The sequence below is a fragment of the Triturus cristatus genome, chromosome 3_2, assembly GCF_964204655.1.
Source record: "Triturus cristatus chromosome 3_2, aTriCri1.1, whole genome shotgun sequence".
Classification (NCBI taxonomy): Eukaryota; Metazoa; Chordata; class Amphibia; order Caudata; family Salamandridae; genus Triturus; species Triturus cristatus.
Genome location: NC_140584.1, coordinates 645,691,625 through 645,707,962, shown reverse-complemented (window position 1 = coordinate 645,707,962; position 16,338 = coordinate 645,691,625). Strand labels below are relative to the sequence as shown.

Sequence of the window (16,338 nt, the reverse complement as noted above, 5' to 3'; positions counted from 1 at the left end):
CACGCCTCCTCACCGCAGGGATCCGCGACAATGCCCTGGACTGGATCACCTCCTTCCACACCGACAGAACGCAGAGAGTCCGCCTCCCTCCATTCTGATCCGAAGCCACCAAGATCATCTGCGGCATACCCCAGGGATCATCCCTCAACCCGACCCTCTTCAACATCTACATGACACCACTCCCCAACATCGTTCGATCGCACAACCTCAACATCATCTCATACGTCGACGACACCCAGCTGATCCTCTCCCTCACCAAAGACCCCGCCACCACCAAAACCAACTTCCACGAAGGAATGAAGGTCGTCGCCGAATGGATGAAGAACAGTCGCCTGAAACTGAACTCGGACAACACGGAGGTCCTCATCCTGGGATCCACCCCATCCACCTGGGACGACTCCCGGTGGCCGGCCTCACTGGGAGCTGCACCAACACCCACCAACCACGCACGCAACCTGGGGTTCATCTTGGACTCATCACTGTCACTGACCCAGCAAGTCAACGTCATCTACTCCTCCTGCTTCAACACCCTCCGCATGCTTCGCAAAACAGATGGATCCCCACAGGAACCAGAAGGACGGTCACCCAGGCACTTGTCACCAGCAGGCTGAACTACAGCAACGCCCTCTAAGCTGGAACCACGGCCACACTTCAGAAGAGACTCCAACACATACAGAACGCCTTCGCACGCCTCATCCTCGACATCCCCTGCCACAGCCACATCACTGCCCACCTGAGGGACCTGCCCTGGCTCCCCGTCAACAAGAGGATCACCTTCAAGCTCCTCACCCACGCTCACAAAGCACTCCACGACACCGGACCAGCATACCTCAACAAACGACTCACCTTCTACACTGCCAACCGCCAGCTTTGCTCCGCTGACCTTGCCCTCGCCACCATTCCACGCATTCACCGAATGACCATCGGCTGCAGATTCTTCTCACACCCTGCCGTCAATACATGGAACACCATCCATATCCACCTGCGACAGACCCAGGACCTGCTGACCTTCAGGAGACTTCTAAAAACCTGGCTGTTCAAGCAGTAGCACCTCCCCCCCACCCCGCCCCCCAGCGCCTTGAGACCCTCACGGGTGAGTAGTGCGCTCTACAAATGATTTATTGGTTGGGTTCTGAAAATGAAAGGAAGTTGCATCTGATGCATCCATAGGACCCTATTGGTATACATGGATCAGGTTCTTATCCAGAAGCGATCCTGATAATAAATGATAATTCATTTAACATGGTGAGTTTTAAAACCCTCCTGTCACCATGTATGTATTTTCATCTTGACCGGATGGGTTAATTAATACCGCCTCCTTTTTCCAGGTATTGAACGCTAAGAATATATATCCAATTTACACCAGACGTAGTCCTGTCTTCATGATCACCTCGAGAACCACAGACTGGGTCTCCATCCTGAGGCCCTACAGATTAAACAATGAAATTTCGTTCAACATGGTGAGTTAGAAATCCTCCCCCGTCACCATGTATATATTTTCATTCAGAACGAACAAGCTAATTGTCGCCGCCGCCTCCCCTGCTTCTATGTATTGACCCCATTGCACATACATATTCACCCTGATTTACTGAAAGAAAGGGTGATGACTATTGGTGATTAAGAAGACTTATCCTAAAAGTGATTCAGCACCTACTACAGGGGCTCAAGTGCCCCTAGAAAAGCACTTCTTTTGTATTTATTGCTTTAAGTAGCCCTCACATACTTTCTTATATACCCCACTAATGCAAATTAATACTTTGCAGTCCTTAGGAATTCTCCTTCCTGAAGAGACCCCCATATCCATAGTGGGGTCGAAACTTCATTGGCAATCGTTAAGTAAAGTCTTGAAAGCACTAGAAAAGACTCTGGTCCTTGATCTGAAACAGTGAATCAGAATCAGAAAAGACATCCTTCTTACTCCAATAACCTGTTTTTCAAGAAAATGCAGTCACTTCATGTTTTAATACACGTTGTTTATGGTCACTTCACTTGGGACAAATGTCACTAATTTTAAATTCTTTAATTATTGCGTATCCATTATATACTTTGTGGTGTGTGAGCCAGTGTTTTTTTATAGAGATTTCTGTAATTATAAATAAATATATTACTAATTTTGGCTGAAGTGAGTATTAATCAATATACTCTTTGGGCTACTTCCTTACAATACATTAGGTAAATATTTAACTAAATTAGATAACTGGATTATATTACATTTCCTCTTTCAGGCTTATGATTGAATCATTGCAGAAGTTAGACACTTGCAAAAATGAAAAACATTTTCTGATAATGAGTTCCTTGTGAACAATTGTTCCTAGCTAAACACTAATATGCTACACCGCAAAACCTTGATGAATGATACGGATGCAACTGCACAACGCGTTCAGTAGGCATCGAGTTAAATAGGTAGGCATCCTTGACAGTAACATTTCCATAACTTGGCAGAACTTGCAATAATAATGCCACCATCTACGCCTCGTTACACAACTCTTCCTCGTTCATCTGTAGTGATGGCACTCACTGCAGATACACCAAGGATCACTGAGCATGGAGTATATGCCTTTAGTAACCCCTACCACTACAACGTTGATGCATAATGGTGACGGGTCTGAAAAGCGTGTACTTATGTGAGTAGCTAAAGGCCATGGTGCTTTGAACTGACAAACTTTCAGTGCTTAATTTGAGTCGGGGCTTTCCAGTGCTAAGCACCGGCACATAATTGGTTTCAGGTGCTCAGCACCTAATTGTCAACACCATACTTAAAACAGTCCATCACATGGCGGCGCTGCTCATCTAAATTTAGAGATGAGCAGAACAATGGTAGTTTAGGAATACAATATGTATTAAAAATGCTAATACCCGACTCGCCAGCCTTTCCTTTAGATTTGGGGACCTGGAATACATGGAATTTACATGCGAGAGAGATGTTAAGTAATTGTTTTGGCAGCGATGACAAGGGCGATGGGTGGTGCATGCTGCAGTGGTCTCCTAGTCAGGGCCCTGGCACTTAATATTTTACAAATTAAGCACTGCCAACTTCTGACCTATATTTGCCAAATATTTATAAGTTAATTGACTGCAATGCATACTACACAACACAACTCACTCTGATCGACAAACTCACCCTGCCGGCTGAGTCAAAGTGACCGGAAAGCTGATAGGGGTTGAAGTCGGGATAGGGGTTCTGGAAGGCCCGTTCTGTCATGGCGCCACCTGGAGAGGACAAATTAAGAAATAAAGCGAAAGAGCAGGTAGAAGCCGAGTTGCACATATAGATATAGTTGGCATCTATCATCTGCCCTGCTCTATCAAGATGATGGTGACCGTTAAGTGTAATACTTTAAGTAAAACTCGTTATTGTCTCTCTGACCTCTCGATTTAAATCTACGGTATATTTTTGTTTGCTTTGGCATCACAGTTAAGTTTGACAGTGGGAACACACAATGGACTGTTTCTTTCGCCAAAAACATACGAAAATGCACACTACCTAAATACACATTACATTCCCGCGACAGTGTACACACAAGTGAAATGTTGCCTTTCGTTTTTGGTACATCAGGTAGTAATGCTTGATAATCTTTTCATTTAAGAACCAGTGAGCACTGGATAAGGCAATAAAGAGATGTGGTGGCAAACCAGTGTACAATGATAAATCATAAACAAGACAGGCCCATAATAAGTTTTTTTTACGTAAATCCCGTAAAGTGAGCACACATGCCCTACTTACACGGACAGTTCGTAAATTCAGCCTATTATCCGTTGACAGTTATTTATCTTTAGTAAACTGTATGTTTTAGTCCGTGATGGTCTAGTACTTCCAGGTCGCAAACAGCCAATCCCATGGTTAAACACATAACTTAAGTGTTTTGTTTTGGAGGGACTTGTGTAAAGTGATCTACGATTGGAGTATACGCGGTAATTCGTCCAATCCAAATGCGCTTCTGAACAATTTAGTGCTTTATTGGCTGTTGAGTTCACACGTGCTCTGGTGTATAGAAACATTGTAGGATCCTGTTCTGATGTGAGCAGGTGACTGTCAATGTCCGTGAGTTGTGCGGTTTGGATCCTGCAGCGTTTTCTCCAGTGGAAGACTGACAATAGTTAGTTCTGGTTCAGCCAGTAAAGGTCTGACAGCCGATGCTCTCCCGGCTTTTATTTGTTTCTATAAGTGTAGCTGTTGGAAGCATGGAAATAGCGCGACATCCCCTATGTTGTACATCTGAGTCTTTCCATGGCTGCCTTAACTCGCCATGGAAGTCGAGGAGATCGAGGCGTTCAGACACTTTGATCTACCACCTATTTATGCCGATCAGTATTTTTGTGCTTAGTATTTTTCAGAAGCAACGGTGTTGAAATAAAAATAGTGTAATAAACTATTGTTTTACCTAGATCGTTCCTTAAGCAGAATTGTGCAAAACTAATGATTGATGTACGATTTCCCTATTAAAATGAGACATTTGCACCAGAGAAGCAACACTGGGTGGAGTGAAGAGCTCCAGCTTTAACCTTTTGTCTTACTTGGGTACGTATATAATGTAGGTTCAATCTGTGAATAACATGTAAAGAGCAACGGGGGCAGTATATTTGCGAATTTACCAATGAAATACGCAGTAATCAGCGGGTCTCTGAATTGAATATGGAATAGTAAAATCAGCCTTCTATCCTTCAAATATCGGTAAATGTGCTGATAAGTTAGGTTGTTTTTTTTAAGCACGTAGAAACTGCAGAACTCTACATTGTGTTATTTTTTTTTTTAACAAGAAATTAGTATTGCGCCTACCAAGGATTACAAGCAGAATTACATGAAATTTGTGATAAATTACTTGATTTCACAATTTATCGCACGATCTGCCCTCCGATAATAAATCAGTGGCTCCATGCAGCATGCACACATCGTTTGCTCAGGGAAGGCTACATATTAGGACTATGGAAAACCAGGCACTACTTATGGGAAGCTTGGCCAGAACCCGGCCAGGGGTCTGGCTTCCCACTAAAAGGCATAGTACCCCCAGGGGCACCCCGCTGTCCCCCCTCCCCCATAGTAGGTTACACAAATGATAAACACAAGACAGTTGGTGTTGGGTAACAATGCTGCAGGTTTATTACATAATTCCAGCATATGTAATGGGTGGGTTATCTTACGGGCGATCCAAGGGCAGGCAACCAACTGGGTCGCCTGCCCGCCTGATGAGCCGGGCAGCGCGGGAGCGATGCCCGCTGATGCTGCCATCCATGTGATTCTTTCTACGATCACGTGCCGTTGGTAACTTCTACTCACGCCCCCCTATCGGGGCGGAGCGTCGCTTAGCAAGCCCCCGGTTGTTCAGGCCCACAACCGCCCGCAGGACTGGCGGGGCGCCCGACACGGCTTCCGGGACCTCCGCTGAGGCTCCTAGGTTTTGGCTCAGGCACCCCCTATGGTGCCGCGCAGAGGTACCCTTTGCACCGGCCTGCTTTCAGATTGCCCTGTAACTCTGCCACTGCCCTGGAGGCGGCTCACTGTCGCAGCCAGGGCCCCCACCAAACCTAGTTCTTACCTGCACCCTCTCATCTCTAATGCTTCGCTTAAGTCTAATAGAAACTGGTCCATGCCTACTTGGGACAGGTGTACCCCATCTAAGTCGAAGTATCCCTTTATATTCCCCCTAATCATCTCGTGGCGAATAAAACCTAATCCCCTTTGTGCCGTAAACTTTCGCATAGCTCCGTTGATACGCCTTCCAGAGTGTTCGACCGCTTCTATTGATTTAGCCCCCCGCCAGGACCTTCTTGGGATGATCTCCGACCAAACGATCTCGCAATGGCCTAGTTGCTTGCAAATTTCCCTTAAGTCCCTTTTCATGGCTAGCAGCAACAGTCTCCTCCCAAGGGTGATGAGGTCATTTTCCCCAAGGTGAATCACCAATATGTGAGGTAGGGTGGAGCCGTGTGATCTTAGTCTCTGCTCAAGCTTGTTCCTTAGCTCAAACCATCTCAAGCCAGGGAAACCCATCCACTCCACCTGAGTCTGTGGGAAGTGCCGCATCCAGTTTCGGTGCGACGCCCATTGGGCAGCCCGTGCGACAAATGAATGCCCGATCACCCACACCAAGCGCCCTAATAAACAGGAGACATGATGTACACACAGCGTTATTTAATCATAGAGGGTTATTCAATTATGACAATTCACGATAAATCACTGCAAACACACAAATAAGTGACCCAACATCACGGGCGAACATATCTTTTATAGCAGTCAGATTCCCAGCGCCCTACTTTCTTTACCTGGGCGGGCGCTAGACCCGCCAAGTGAGCGGCTGTGGCGGCGCCAATGCGGAAAGAGTGGCTGGAGTACCTCTTCTCCGGCTGGGCGAGCCCCGCACTCGACAGACTGGCCCTGATCATCTGCTCAAACTGGTATCTAGTTACTGGGGCACGGTCCCTATGCAACAGCAGGTATCCGGGGGCGGGGAGTCTGCACTCCAAAAACACCTTTACCCAATGTACTGGGCAGAATCTGGGGTCGCCTAGGGGCTGAAGAACCACATTAATCCCACGCCCTGCCTGATCAGTCTTGGACTTACGTAGGTGAATGGACAGGGAGTCAGAGACGGACACATCCGAGATGGCCAGGGCATCCCCTGAACAGTCGTCCTTGGACCTGGCTACTAGCTCGCCGATTCTGAATGCCCCGAAAAAGGCTAGGGAAAATGCTACAGAGAACAGCATGGCCTCATAAGGTGAGTGGGTGACCAGCCCGAGGGCGTCCAGCATGCCCTTCAGAATTTCGAAGTCGATGGGAGCTCGGTTGTCAGGTACCCTGGGCTCCTCCCTAGCCCAACCCTTCATGGCAGCACGGATGGCAAAGGAGTTAGTGGGGTCCGCCCCACCGGACAACCTGGTGTCGTGGCTCACGGCCGCCAAGTGACTACCCACCCAGGAATGGCTTTTTCCCTGCTCCCTAGCCCACATGATAAATGCCCGGACTTGGATCACCATCGTAGCCCCTGAAGTGCCCAGCGCCAAGGATGCTGCTTTAAAGGTCGCCATGTGCGCGCCGTAACGTTTCCTGGTATCTGGGGCCAGAGCTCTCTCTCCCAACGCCTTCAGGCTCTGTCCCACTGCAGGATCCTTCATAGACGTTCCGGGAATGGGGTCATCTGTGCTCTCGCCCGCGGCCAGGCCTCCCTGAATCGGAGCCACTGAAAACGAGAAAGAGCATCAGCTGCCACATTTTTCACGCCTTCAATGTGCCTGGCCTTAAACTCTACATTGATGCACAGGCAGGCCCTGACCAATTCCCTCAGCAAGCAAAGCACCAGCCGGCACTTGGCAGTTTGGCTGTTGATTGCCTGTACGACCGCCATGTTGTCAGACCAGAATATGACCTTTCTGTCTGACAATGCGGCGGGCCAAAGGTGCAGGGCAACAACGATGGGGAAGAGCTCAAGTACAGCAACGTTTTTGGTGACCCTGCGCCTACGCCAGACGGGCCATTCCTGAGCACACCAGTCCTCACCCAGGATAGCCCCGAAGCCTTCCCTACCCGAGGCATCCGTGAATAGACACAGCTCCTGACTGTTCACCCAAGGCTGCCTCCAAATTACCGATCCATTGAATTAGGCTAGGAACTCGTCCCAAACAACCAGGTCTTGTTTCAACCCTGACCCCAGCTTGACCCAGTGGTGTTTCTTCCTTATCCCCGCGGTGGCCCTGGCTAGCCTGCGGGCGAAGACCCTCCCCATGGGTATGACCTTTACCGCAAAGTTCATTTTCCCTAGCAAGCATTGGATTTCACCCAGCGTAGCCTTGTCTCTTCCCAGCTGACCGTGAATATCCTGACGCAAGGCCTGTACCTTATCCGCAGGGAGTCTGGACTCGCCCTTGACTGTGTCCAACTCGATGCCCAAGAATACCAAAACCTGCGCTGGACCCTCAGTCTTACCTGGAGCTAAAGGCACGCCTAGGTGTCCTGCCAATTCCTGGAAACACTGCAATGCCCTTGCGCACTCCTGTGAGTCAGCTCCCCCGATGAACAGGAAATCGTCCAGGTAGTGGGTCACTCCCTCTATGCCATACCTGCTCGTTAGGACCCACTGGAGGAAGAAGCTGAACGCTTCAAAGTACGCGCATGGCACTGAGCAACCCATGGGCATACATCTGTCGTAAAAGACCTTGTCCTCCCACCTGAAGCCCAAAAGGTGTTGGCTGTCTGGGTGTACCGGCAGCAGCCTGAAAGCCGATTCAATATCCGACTTGGCTAGCCAGGCTCCCTCCCCTGCCCTCCTGACCATGTCTACAGCCAGGTCTAAGGAGCAGTAGGACACCGAGCACCTTCTTTCGTCAAGCCAAGAATTCACAGAGTCCCCTTCTGGGTGTGATAAGTTGTGAATCAAACGAAACGCTCCAGGCTCCTTTTTTGGTACCACCCCCAAAGGGGAGATCACAAAATGGGGCACTGGGGGGCTGGTAAACGGGCCCGCCACCCTGCCCAAGGATACCTCCTTTGCTATTTTGGCCTGCACTATCTCCGGGTGGTCCCTAGCAGATTTAAGGTTCTCCGCATCCCTGCTCACTAAGGGGCCGTGGTAAGGGATGCGGAATCCCTCTATGAAGCCCTCCGCAATGAGGGTCCCCTCGCTGCTGCTGTGGTATCCACGGAGGGCGGTAAGGAGGTTCGTTATGCTTATTGGGGAGGGGCCTTTCGAGAAATCGTGCGGGGCGAGGACAAGCGCGCTGTTGGTCGCTAGGGGCCAGTGGGCAGGGGGGCGGGCCGGCGGTGGAGCCTGCTCCCGCCCCCGCCCCCGGCTACTTGCTGGTGGATGGCTGGCCGGGGCCGTCGCGCTTGGAGCATGCGGTGGCGGCGTGGGGTGCCCCGCACTTGCTGCAACTGTGAGCGAAACGGCACGCTTTGCCCCATGAGCAGGACCCTGCGTTAAAGAGCCTGCAGGTGCCGGAGGACTGTGCCCTAAAGCCCGGCTTGCGGCTCCCCCCTCGACCGCCTCGAAAGGGTGTCTGTTCTGCACTTTCCCCTCCTGTTTGTTTTCCTTGCTCTTCTCGCTATTCGCTGCGCATGATTTTGTTGCTGCCTCCGCTGTGTGCTTGCCCATGTGCTTTACCCCTAACCTGACTTCCAACTGATCCCACTCAAGTTCTGGACAAATAGCCCTCTTCTTACGGAAATCACAATCATAATGGTACCACCCCATGCCCCCGCACTTGGCAGCCTCCTCTGTGATTACGCTCGCGTAGTGGAAGAGACCTGGCCCTTCATCTGGGAATTTCTCAACTATCACAGCTGCCATGATGGCGAAAGCCTGGCCCCAGGACACAATGTTTTTCTCGGGCCATGCATGGTAACGCACCTTCCTGTCCTCCTCCTTGGTGCCCATCCTTCTGGTATCTACCCCCTCTGCCCCATGCATAAGAAGGGTGAAGATATCTATGAACTCCCTACGCCAAATCCCTTCCTTGGCCACTAATGGAACCATCCAAGCTAGGGAGCAGCGGCCAGATACTAGCGGAGCAGTAGTCACCAGCGGCTTGGGTACTACAGCCAGAGTCTGCACCGGCGGGGGCCCCACCGGGGGGACCCCCGTTGGTAAGTTGAGGGTGCTTGCCACGGCACCTGCCACTACATTCGTTGCGGGGGGGTGCCACCGCAGCAGCAGGCTGGCCATTCAAGGGTGAAACTTCGGGGGCCAGCAAACCCCCCGCCACCCCGGTAGGACATGGCTGGCTGGCCCTTTCCCCCCAGACTTGTGTGAACGCCCCCGGCCCCGGGGTCACGCTCGGTAGTGCTGCGGCGGATGGCCCACCCCCTGTGGGTGAACTGACTAGCATCAAACCTGATCTGCTGACCTCCTCCATAAAGTTTCTCAAGGTGTCCGAGAGCTTACCCAGGTCATCCGAAGTCGCGAATGTCACCTGGGCTGGGCCAGGGGGTGTAGGGAGCGGCCCTGTGGACAAGGGGAGGATCGCCTGGGGGTCCAATGTGGCCCTGGGGGGAGCGGCTCTGATCCGTGCTGGCGGTTGTTCAGCCGGAAAGTCCTTAATTGTGGGGCGGCGAATCCTCTTTGACCGCGAGGGGCCTGCGTCGTCTCCCAAGTCCCTGTCAGCGGGCGGAGCGTCACTGGCTATACCAGAGTCCGAGGGGTTATTGGCTTTTAACAGTTCCGTTGTCCAAGCTAAACCCTTGGTTTTTGCCAAATCTAGGAAGGCGGCAATCCGGGCGTCTTCCGATGTGCCTGCCTGTGTCTCCTCAACTTGGGGCCCTGGAGTAAACAGCGGGGGGAGGATCCTTGACTGTCCATCTTATTGCGGCGGCACTCTATCCGTCTGTAAGGAGGAAAAGAGATCATTTAACGGTAAGCTCCTCCCCTGCGGTACTCATCGCCATGCTCCTTGGGCTAAGGGTGCAACTCCTCGCCCCCCCCCCCACCAGCCCGTACTTACTCCCTGAAACTATGGTAATTGCACAGAGCGTCCGATGGCGTTCGCTGTTCCGTTAATTAGCTGCGTCCGATCGTAATCTGGCCAGGGCGGAACTGTAAAACAAACCATTGTGAGACAAAGAGCCAACACATGACCACGAACGCACATGACCAGAAGGAGGGGGAGGGGGGGTGAGAGACGGGTGCAATATGTGCAACGGCAATATACAGAAACGTCATGAATCAGCAAGCCACGTGGATTTATTCACCCCGTTAGCTTGGCACCCATCACCACTTCGCACCTTTGGTAAGCAGACCGCGCGTTCAGTGGAAAGATGGCCCCGTTATACCGATCCATCCTGAATCAGGGAGCATTCACTAAGCAGTGGCAGCCGAGCACGCTACCTGTCATTTCCGTGCCATGATAAAGATTGAGCTCTACAGTGGCACCATTTGTCTAGCGCAGCGGTGTTGGAGCGCTACACCCAGTACCGCGCCTGGAGCTGAGGCACCCTATCGTGTCCCACGAAAGCCTGCACTGCTCGCAAAGGTGCTCATGTTATGCCCACTTTACTTCATCCTCCAAGCCACTGCGAAGTTAATGCTCCCTTAAGTAGCCCCGCCTCTCTATCCGGTGCGAACGCGAACCGAAGGTGTTGGATCGCTTTACATAAACCCCCTATTGACATTACTGGGAAATAAGTAATCAGTCCCGAATCACATAAAAGGACACGACCTTTGAACAAACTCGTGTTTCGGCCCCGGGAGGTTAAATTATCACATGCCAACAGTGTGCCTAACATCGCGTGCACTCGGGCTGGCAATGCAGGGGGGGGGTAGGGGTGCGGGATGTATGGCCTGCAAGCGCTGAGCTCCCCTTATGGTTTTTAGGCCCCATGGCTCATGCACGCATACCGACGCCCGCTCCCCTCCGCACCCTCGACGAAAGCGCCCGCGATGCCCAGGACCACGTGGCACGCTGTATGCCCCCCCCATACCCTCCGCGGCAGCGTAGCCGAGGGGGGGGGGGGGCGATAACCTTATTATCTAGGGAGCGACCGCGAGGCTGGCACCGTCCGCGACCCCCGGGGGACCCAGGTCGGCCCGATCCAATTTCGCAGTGCATGTGATGGGGGTCGTATACCCACGCTAAATCAATGGCCCCCGACACACGGTATACCGGTATGGGCACGAAAGGGCCTCGTGCGGCCGCCCCCCCCATTTATTTGCTCGCGTGGGAGCGCCATAACGAGCCCACGCCGAGGTGTATGATGCGCTGCTAGCTCACTACAGGTTATATCCTGGGAATCCCGGACCCAATTCGAGACACGGGGATCGAGTGAATCGCCCCGGATAAGGACGCGACCGCGAGGCTCTCGACCTGCTGGCCTGCACTAAAAGCGGCAGCGCCCGCGAGGCTCGCGACCTGCTGGCCTGCACTAAACCCGTCCCGGAGCTCACTCGATTAAAATTGTATTCCAATTATCCCGGGCCGTGCGGGCAGTGGGGGATTAATAGCACTTTACACGAACGCCTGCTACGTTACATATTCCGGCACGGAAAAGGATGCGGACGCCACCCCGAGGGACGAACTCCGCTCACCAGCCCCTAGCCAGCAGTCTAGCCGAAGGACACGCCATTAATATAGTGTGTACTCGTCCGGACGGTATTGGAGCGCTTTACACCTCACCGCATTACGCTGAGTGCGACGCGGGGGCAGGGAATGATTCAGACCGTGCCCGCGAAACCCCCGTACCCTAGCTCGATGCGCGAGGGGGGGGGGGAATCATGAGCGCGGGATGGCAGGATGACCAACCGCTTCGGGGCCACCGCCATCGGAGATTACGCATTCAAATCACGCAACCCTTTCGCGCCATTTTTCGTGCACCACAAGGGGCACGACTAATCGGGCTAAGTCCCTGACTACGCTGCTGTTAACCGCTCTTTGCCGGCGCCGCCGACGGACCGCAGCATCTGCCCATTACACCACCCATGCCCCCATCTTGCGCCCCCTCCGCCCGTGGCCATCCGAGCCACAGGGCCCGTCAACCTGGTACTGCCCAGGGACAGGGCCGGGGCGGAGTGGGTGCAGCAAGACTCACCGTTGATCCTTTAACCAGCGACGAGCGACGACCGAAGCGGCGTGGATCTGGGGACACAGCGACGAAACGAGCCAACGACCGATGAAATGGCGAGGTGGGCGACAAAGAGGTCGCCAGGAGGGTGGGGAAAGGCTAAATAGCCTGCCCCTCACACCAGGGCCAGGAAGTGACACGCATTGCGCGTCACTTCCGGCCAGCCCGAGGAGGGGGGCTCCGGTCTGCGTCCCCGCCCCCCCCCCCTTTGTGGGAGGGGGTGGGGGAGGGGTGACCGGTGCCCCGGGGGCACTAAGGCGCCGACCGCCAATTGGCCCCCTGCGGGGGCCGCGGTCAGCGGCAAAGCACGCGCCAATAAAGCAACGAAAGGCATGTACAAATACAATAGAGACTTTCAGATTATTGTTTCATGTGTGTGTTGTACTTTGGTACGGTAAATTATGCGTTGTACGTAATTTATAAACTAGCCTGTAGTATCCTGCATTTATATTGTAAGGTGTTTTACTACCCCTGCTCAGCCAGTGCCTGTGCTCTGACTCTTTAGAATGTTGGAGTCTGATGATGCCTCGGAATGTTGGGACTCAGAGAGGTGAAGTGACAGTTGGTCATGGGCTGACCAGCTGACAGGCAGCTCCTGGTTGGGCTCTGATTTACAACTTAACTACTTGATGTTCTGAACTTTACTACCTGTTAACAACTTGAATAAATCCTACTGAATTGCATCTTTCCAGTGTGGGCCTTCATCACTACAGACCCTTTCTCCACTTCTGGCGCCATAACACCACTGCCTTGAGTGAACCAAGGATGTCAAGTGCACTGTATTGATATTATCCTGTATTGTTGTACTGCAAGCTGCTTTATAGACTATTAAACCAAACATTTTTATGCTTTCTATAAGAGTATAACTGTATATATATATATATATATATATATATATATGTGTATATATCTATATATATATTCACTTAAAAAACCATATGTTTCACACATGTTATAATTAGCTGTACATTTCACTCGTAAAAAACCAATGAAATTCCACGTTATAGTTAGATCAGGTAACTATAACTTGCGCGCCCACAATAAACTGCTAATGACGTCACATAGTACATCACTCATGACATGGTCAGTGACATCACTCATGACATCAATGATGACATCTGAAATTACACATTGTGGATTGCGGTCGCGCAAGTTATAGTTACCTGATCTAACTATAACGTGGAATTTCATTGTTTTTTTACAAGTGAAATGTACAGCTAACTATAACATGTGTGAAACCTATGGTTTTTTAAGTGAATTTGCAAGGTTTTGTAAATGATAATTCCTAACTATAACGTGTGTGAAACCTATGGTTTTTTCAGTGAATTTGTACGTTTTTTTAAATGCTAAGTTATGTATTTATTTTTTATTTTTTTTTCTGGATTTTCACTATGCGCACACCCTGCGCGCACGGTGCGCTTCGCGCCTCGCCTTTTTTTACGCAGTAACATTTGTTTTTTTCTCCCTTGTGGGTCCTTTAATTTATTTAATAAATGTGATTGTTACTTCTTTATTTTTATTTTTTTATTTTTTTTGCCGTGCGCGTACGGTAAGCTTACCGTACGCGTACCCCGCGATTTTAAAAAAAAATTATTAAATTTATTTTTCGTACTTTTGGGTCCTTCTTGGACCCCCTGACAAACACTAGGGGGTCTGCAACTCTCTTCGTTGCCCCCGTTTCACGTTCCCCACCTTTGTTTCTCAGTGCGAGAGACAGAAAATGGCGGCCGACACTTCCTGATTTCGACCGATTCGAATGTTTACAGTCATGTAACCACCAATCAGAATTGAGCTCGCGCACGGCACCGTACGCGTACGGTAAGCTTACGGTAAGCGCACGGAGCGCGCTTACAGATATATATATTGATTTAAATGCTATTTTCTCAGGACCTACTGAACAGATTTACACCAGACCTACAGAAGGCACATCCTTGACCTGAGGACTACCTCTCTGCCAAATTTCAAGTAATTCTGTTCAGCCGTTCGGGCTGTAGCTGTGTCTAAAGGTCCTATGGAAAAATGCATGGGGAAAACGCGTTTTGGGACCCCCCTTTTTTCTCAGCCCCCGCTTGACGAATCCCCCCGAGACTTTCAGGGGAGGAGCGGAGCGTAGCGCCCCATTAGTTTTGAAAATTTTGCGAGGATTCGTCGACCGGCGCCAAAGTTATTCCAAATAGAATGTTGCGGATTTCCTATGGAAACACGTTCCTAACTATAACTATCTACTGGCGACCGCCAGTAGATAATATATATATATATACATATATATACATATATATGTGTGTATATATATATATATATATATATATATATATATATATATATATATATATATATATATATATAAGATATGTATGTAGGGGAGGTTGTCTATTTACATGTATGCAAGTATATGAGTTTATGTTTTGTAAATATATGTAACTTAAAACAAAAGCTATATTTATGTACATTTTGTACATGTGTATGTCTGGCTATGAAATATTTTAAAAAGTATGCACACAGATATTCACATACACAACCTCACCCCCATATGTTTATTACTTGCATAAAAAAAAATTGTGTAATGTACATATATTTAGATTCGTGTGTATGTCTGTATAAATGAATATATTTGTTTAAAAAAAAAATAAGCAAAAATATTTCCACTTCTGCCTTTCTCTCCACTTTACCTCTCTGCAAACCTTTCTGATTTACAATGGACTCCTAGACATGGTTTCCAAGCTCCTCTCTTTCTAATTAATTCAACTAACAGACGCTTGTGTTAATCTTTCCCAATAACATCTCACAACTTCCCTTTATCAACCCTCTTCAGTTAATCCATCCCTGTTCAAAAGCCTGGAGTGAATGTCTGAGATCTGAAGAGCTCAAACTTAACACAGCTAATCATACACAGAAGGACATATTACCAATTGCTGCCTATTTACATCTAACCTTGGGTTTTGGCTAGGCCTAGGCGGTAAATTCCGTTCCGCTCGCGGAGAACACGGAATTGCCCAAAATTAAGCGTTCCGCGGCTTTGCGGAATTTTTTGCTTGTTCGCGTTCGTGAGATATTTCTCCCTGAGCACGCAAACAGCGTTCGTGAACAGGAAAAAAGTATCGTGAACAAGCAATTCCACGCGTTCACGGGATTTCTGCGTGCTCGCGGAGATTTTATACAGTTTCGCGGAGCTTTGCATAGCGCGACTATGCAAATTCCGCCCACCCCTAGTTTTGGCGTGCTACCCCCTCAAAGAACTTCTACGCCTCGTCCGGGTAGTAAGTGCTATATAAGTTAAATTGTACAAGTACGTAACTGAATTTATTTTATGCAGCACACATCCTGAACACAATGTCTTCAAGGTAGTCTCACAATTGATGCTCAAATGAAATGAGACACAATGAAATAAATTGATGTATAAAGGCAAATATAAACAAGGGGGAAGCTGGGATTTGAACCCAGTTTTTCTAGTTGTACACTCTGCACTTCATCCACTAGAGGGATATCTGTTACAAAGCAAAACTTCAGGTATGTAGAAGGTTCAAGGTCTTTAATGCAGTTACTGGTTGGCTATATACATGCTATAGAAAGGGCCATCCTTAAGTGGTACAAATCTGCAGGGTGACTATTACATTCAGAATGCAAAGCCCTGTTCCAGATATATAAATAAAGGCATATATTTTACATTATCTAGGAAATGTCTTTAAATCCCCGCATACTGCGCACACCTCTGTTGGATTTCTTTTGGTGTTCCTGCCCGTCTGCATTGATCTAAAACAAGCATTTGCAATGCAATAGGTCTCGCAGTTATACGA

General features: G+C 49.6%; 1 protein-coding gene across 1 annotated transcript in view; it reads right to left on the bottom strand.

Annotated features, from left to right (window-relative positions):
* The window catches only part of LANCL1 (LanC like glutathione S-transferase 1), a 573,393-nt gene extending 569,543 nt beyond the window's left edge, over positions 1-3,850 (bottom strand). The window contains exons 1-2 of the mRNA XM_085648591.1: positions 3,725-3,850; positions 3,122-3,210 (exon numbers count right to left, since the gene is read on the bottom strand). Of these exons, the coding sequence (XP_085504717.1) occupies positions 3,122-3,202 (81 nt within the window). The 5' untranslated portion in view covers positions 3,203-3,210; positions 3,725-3,850. The remainder of the gene's footprint in view (positions 1-3,121; positions 3,211-3,724) is intronic.
* Between the last annotated feature and the right edge of the window lie 12,488 nt (positions 3,851-16,338).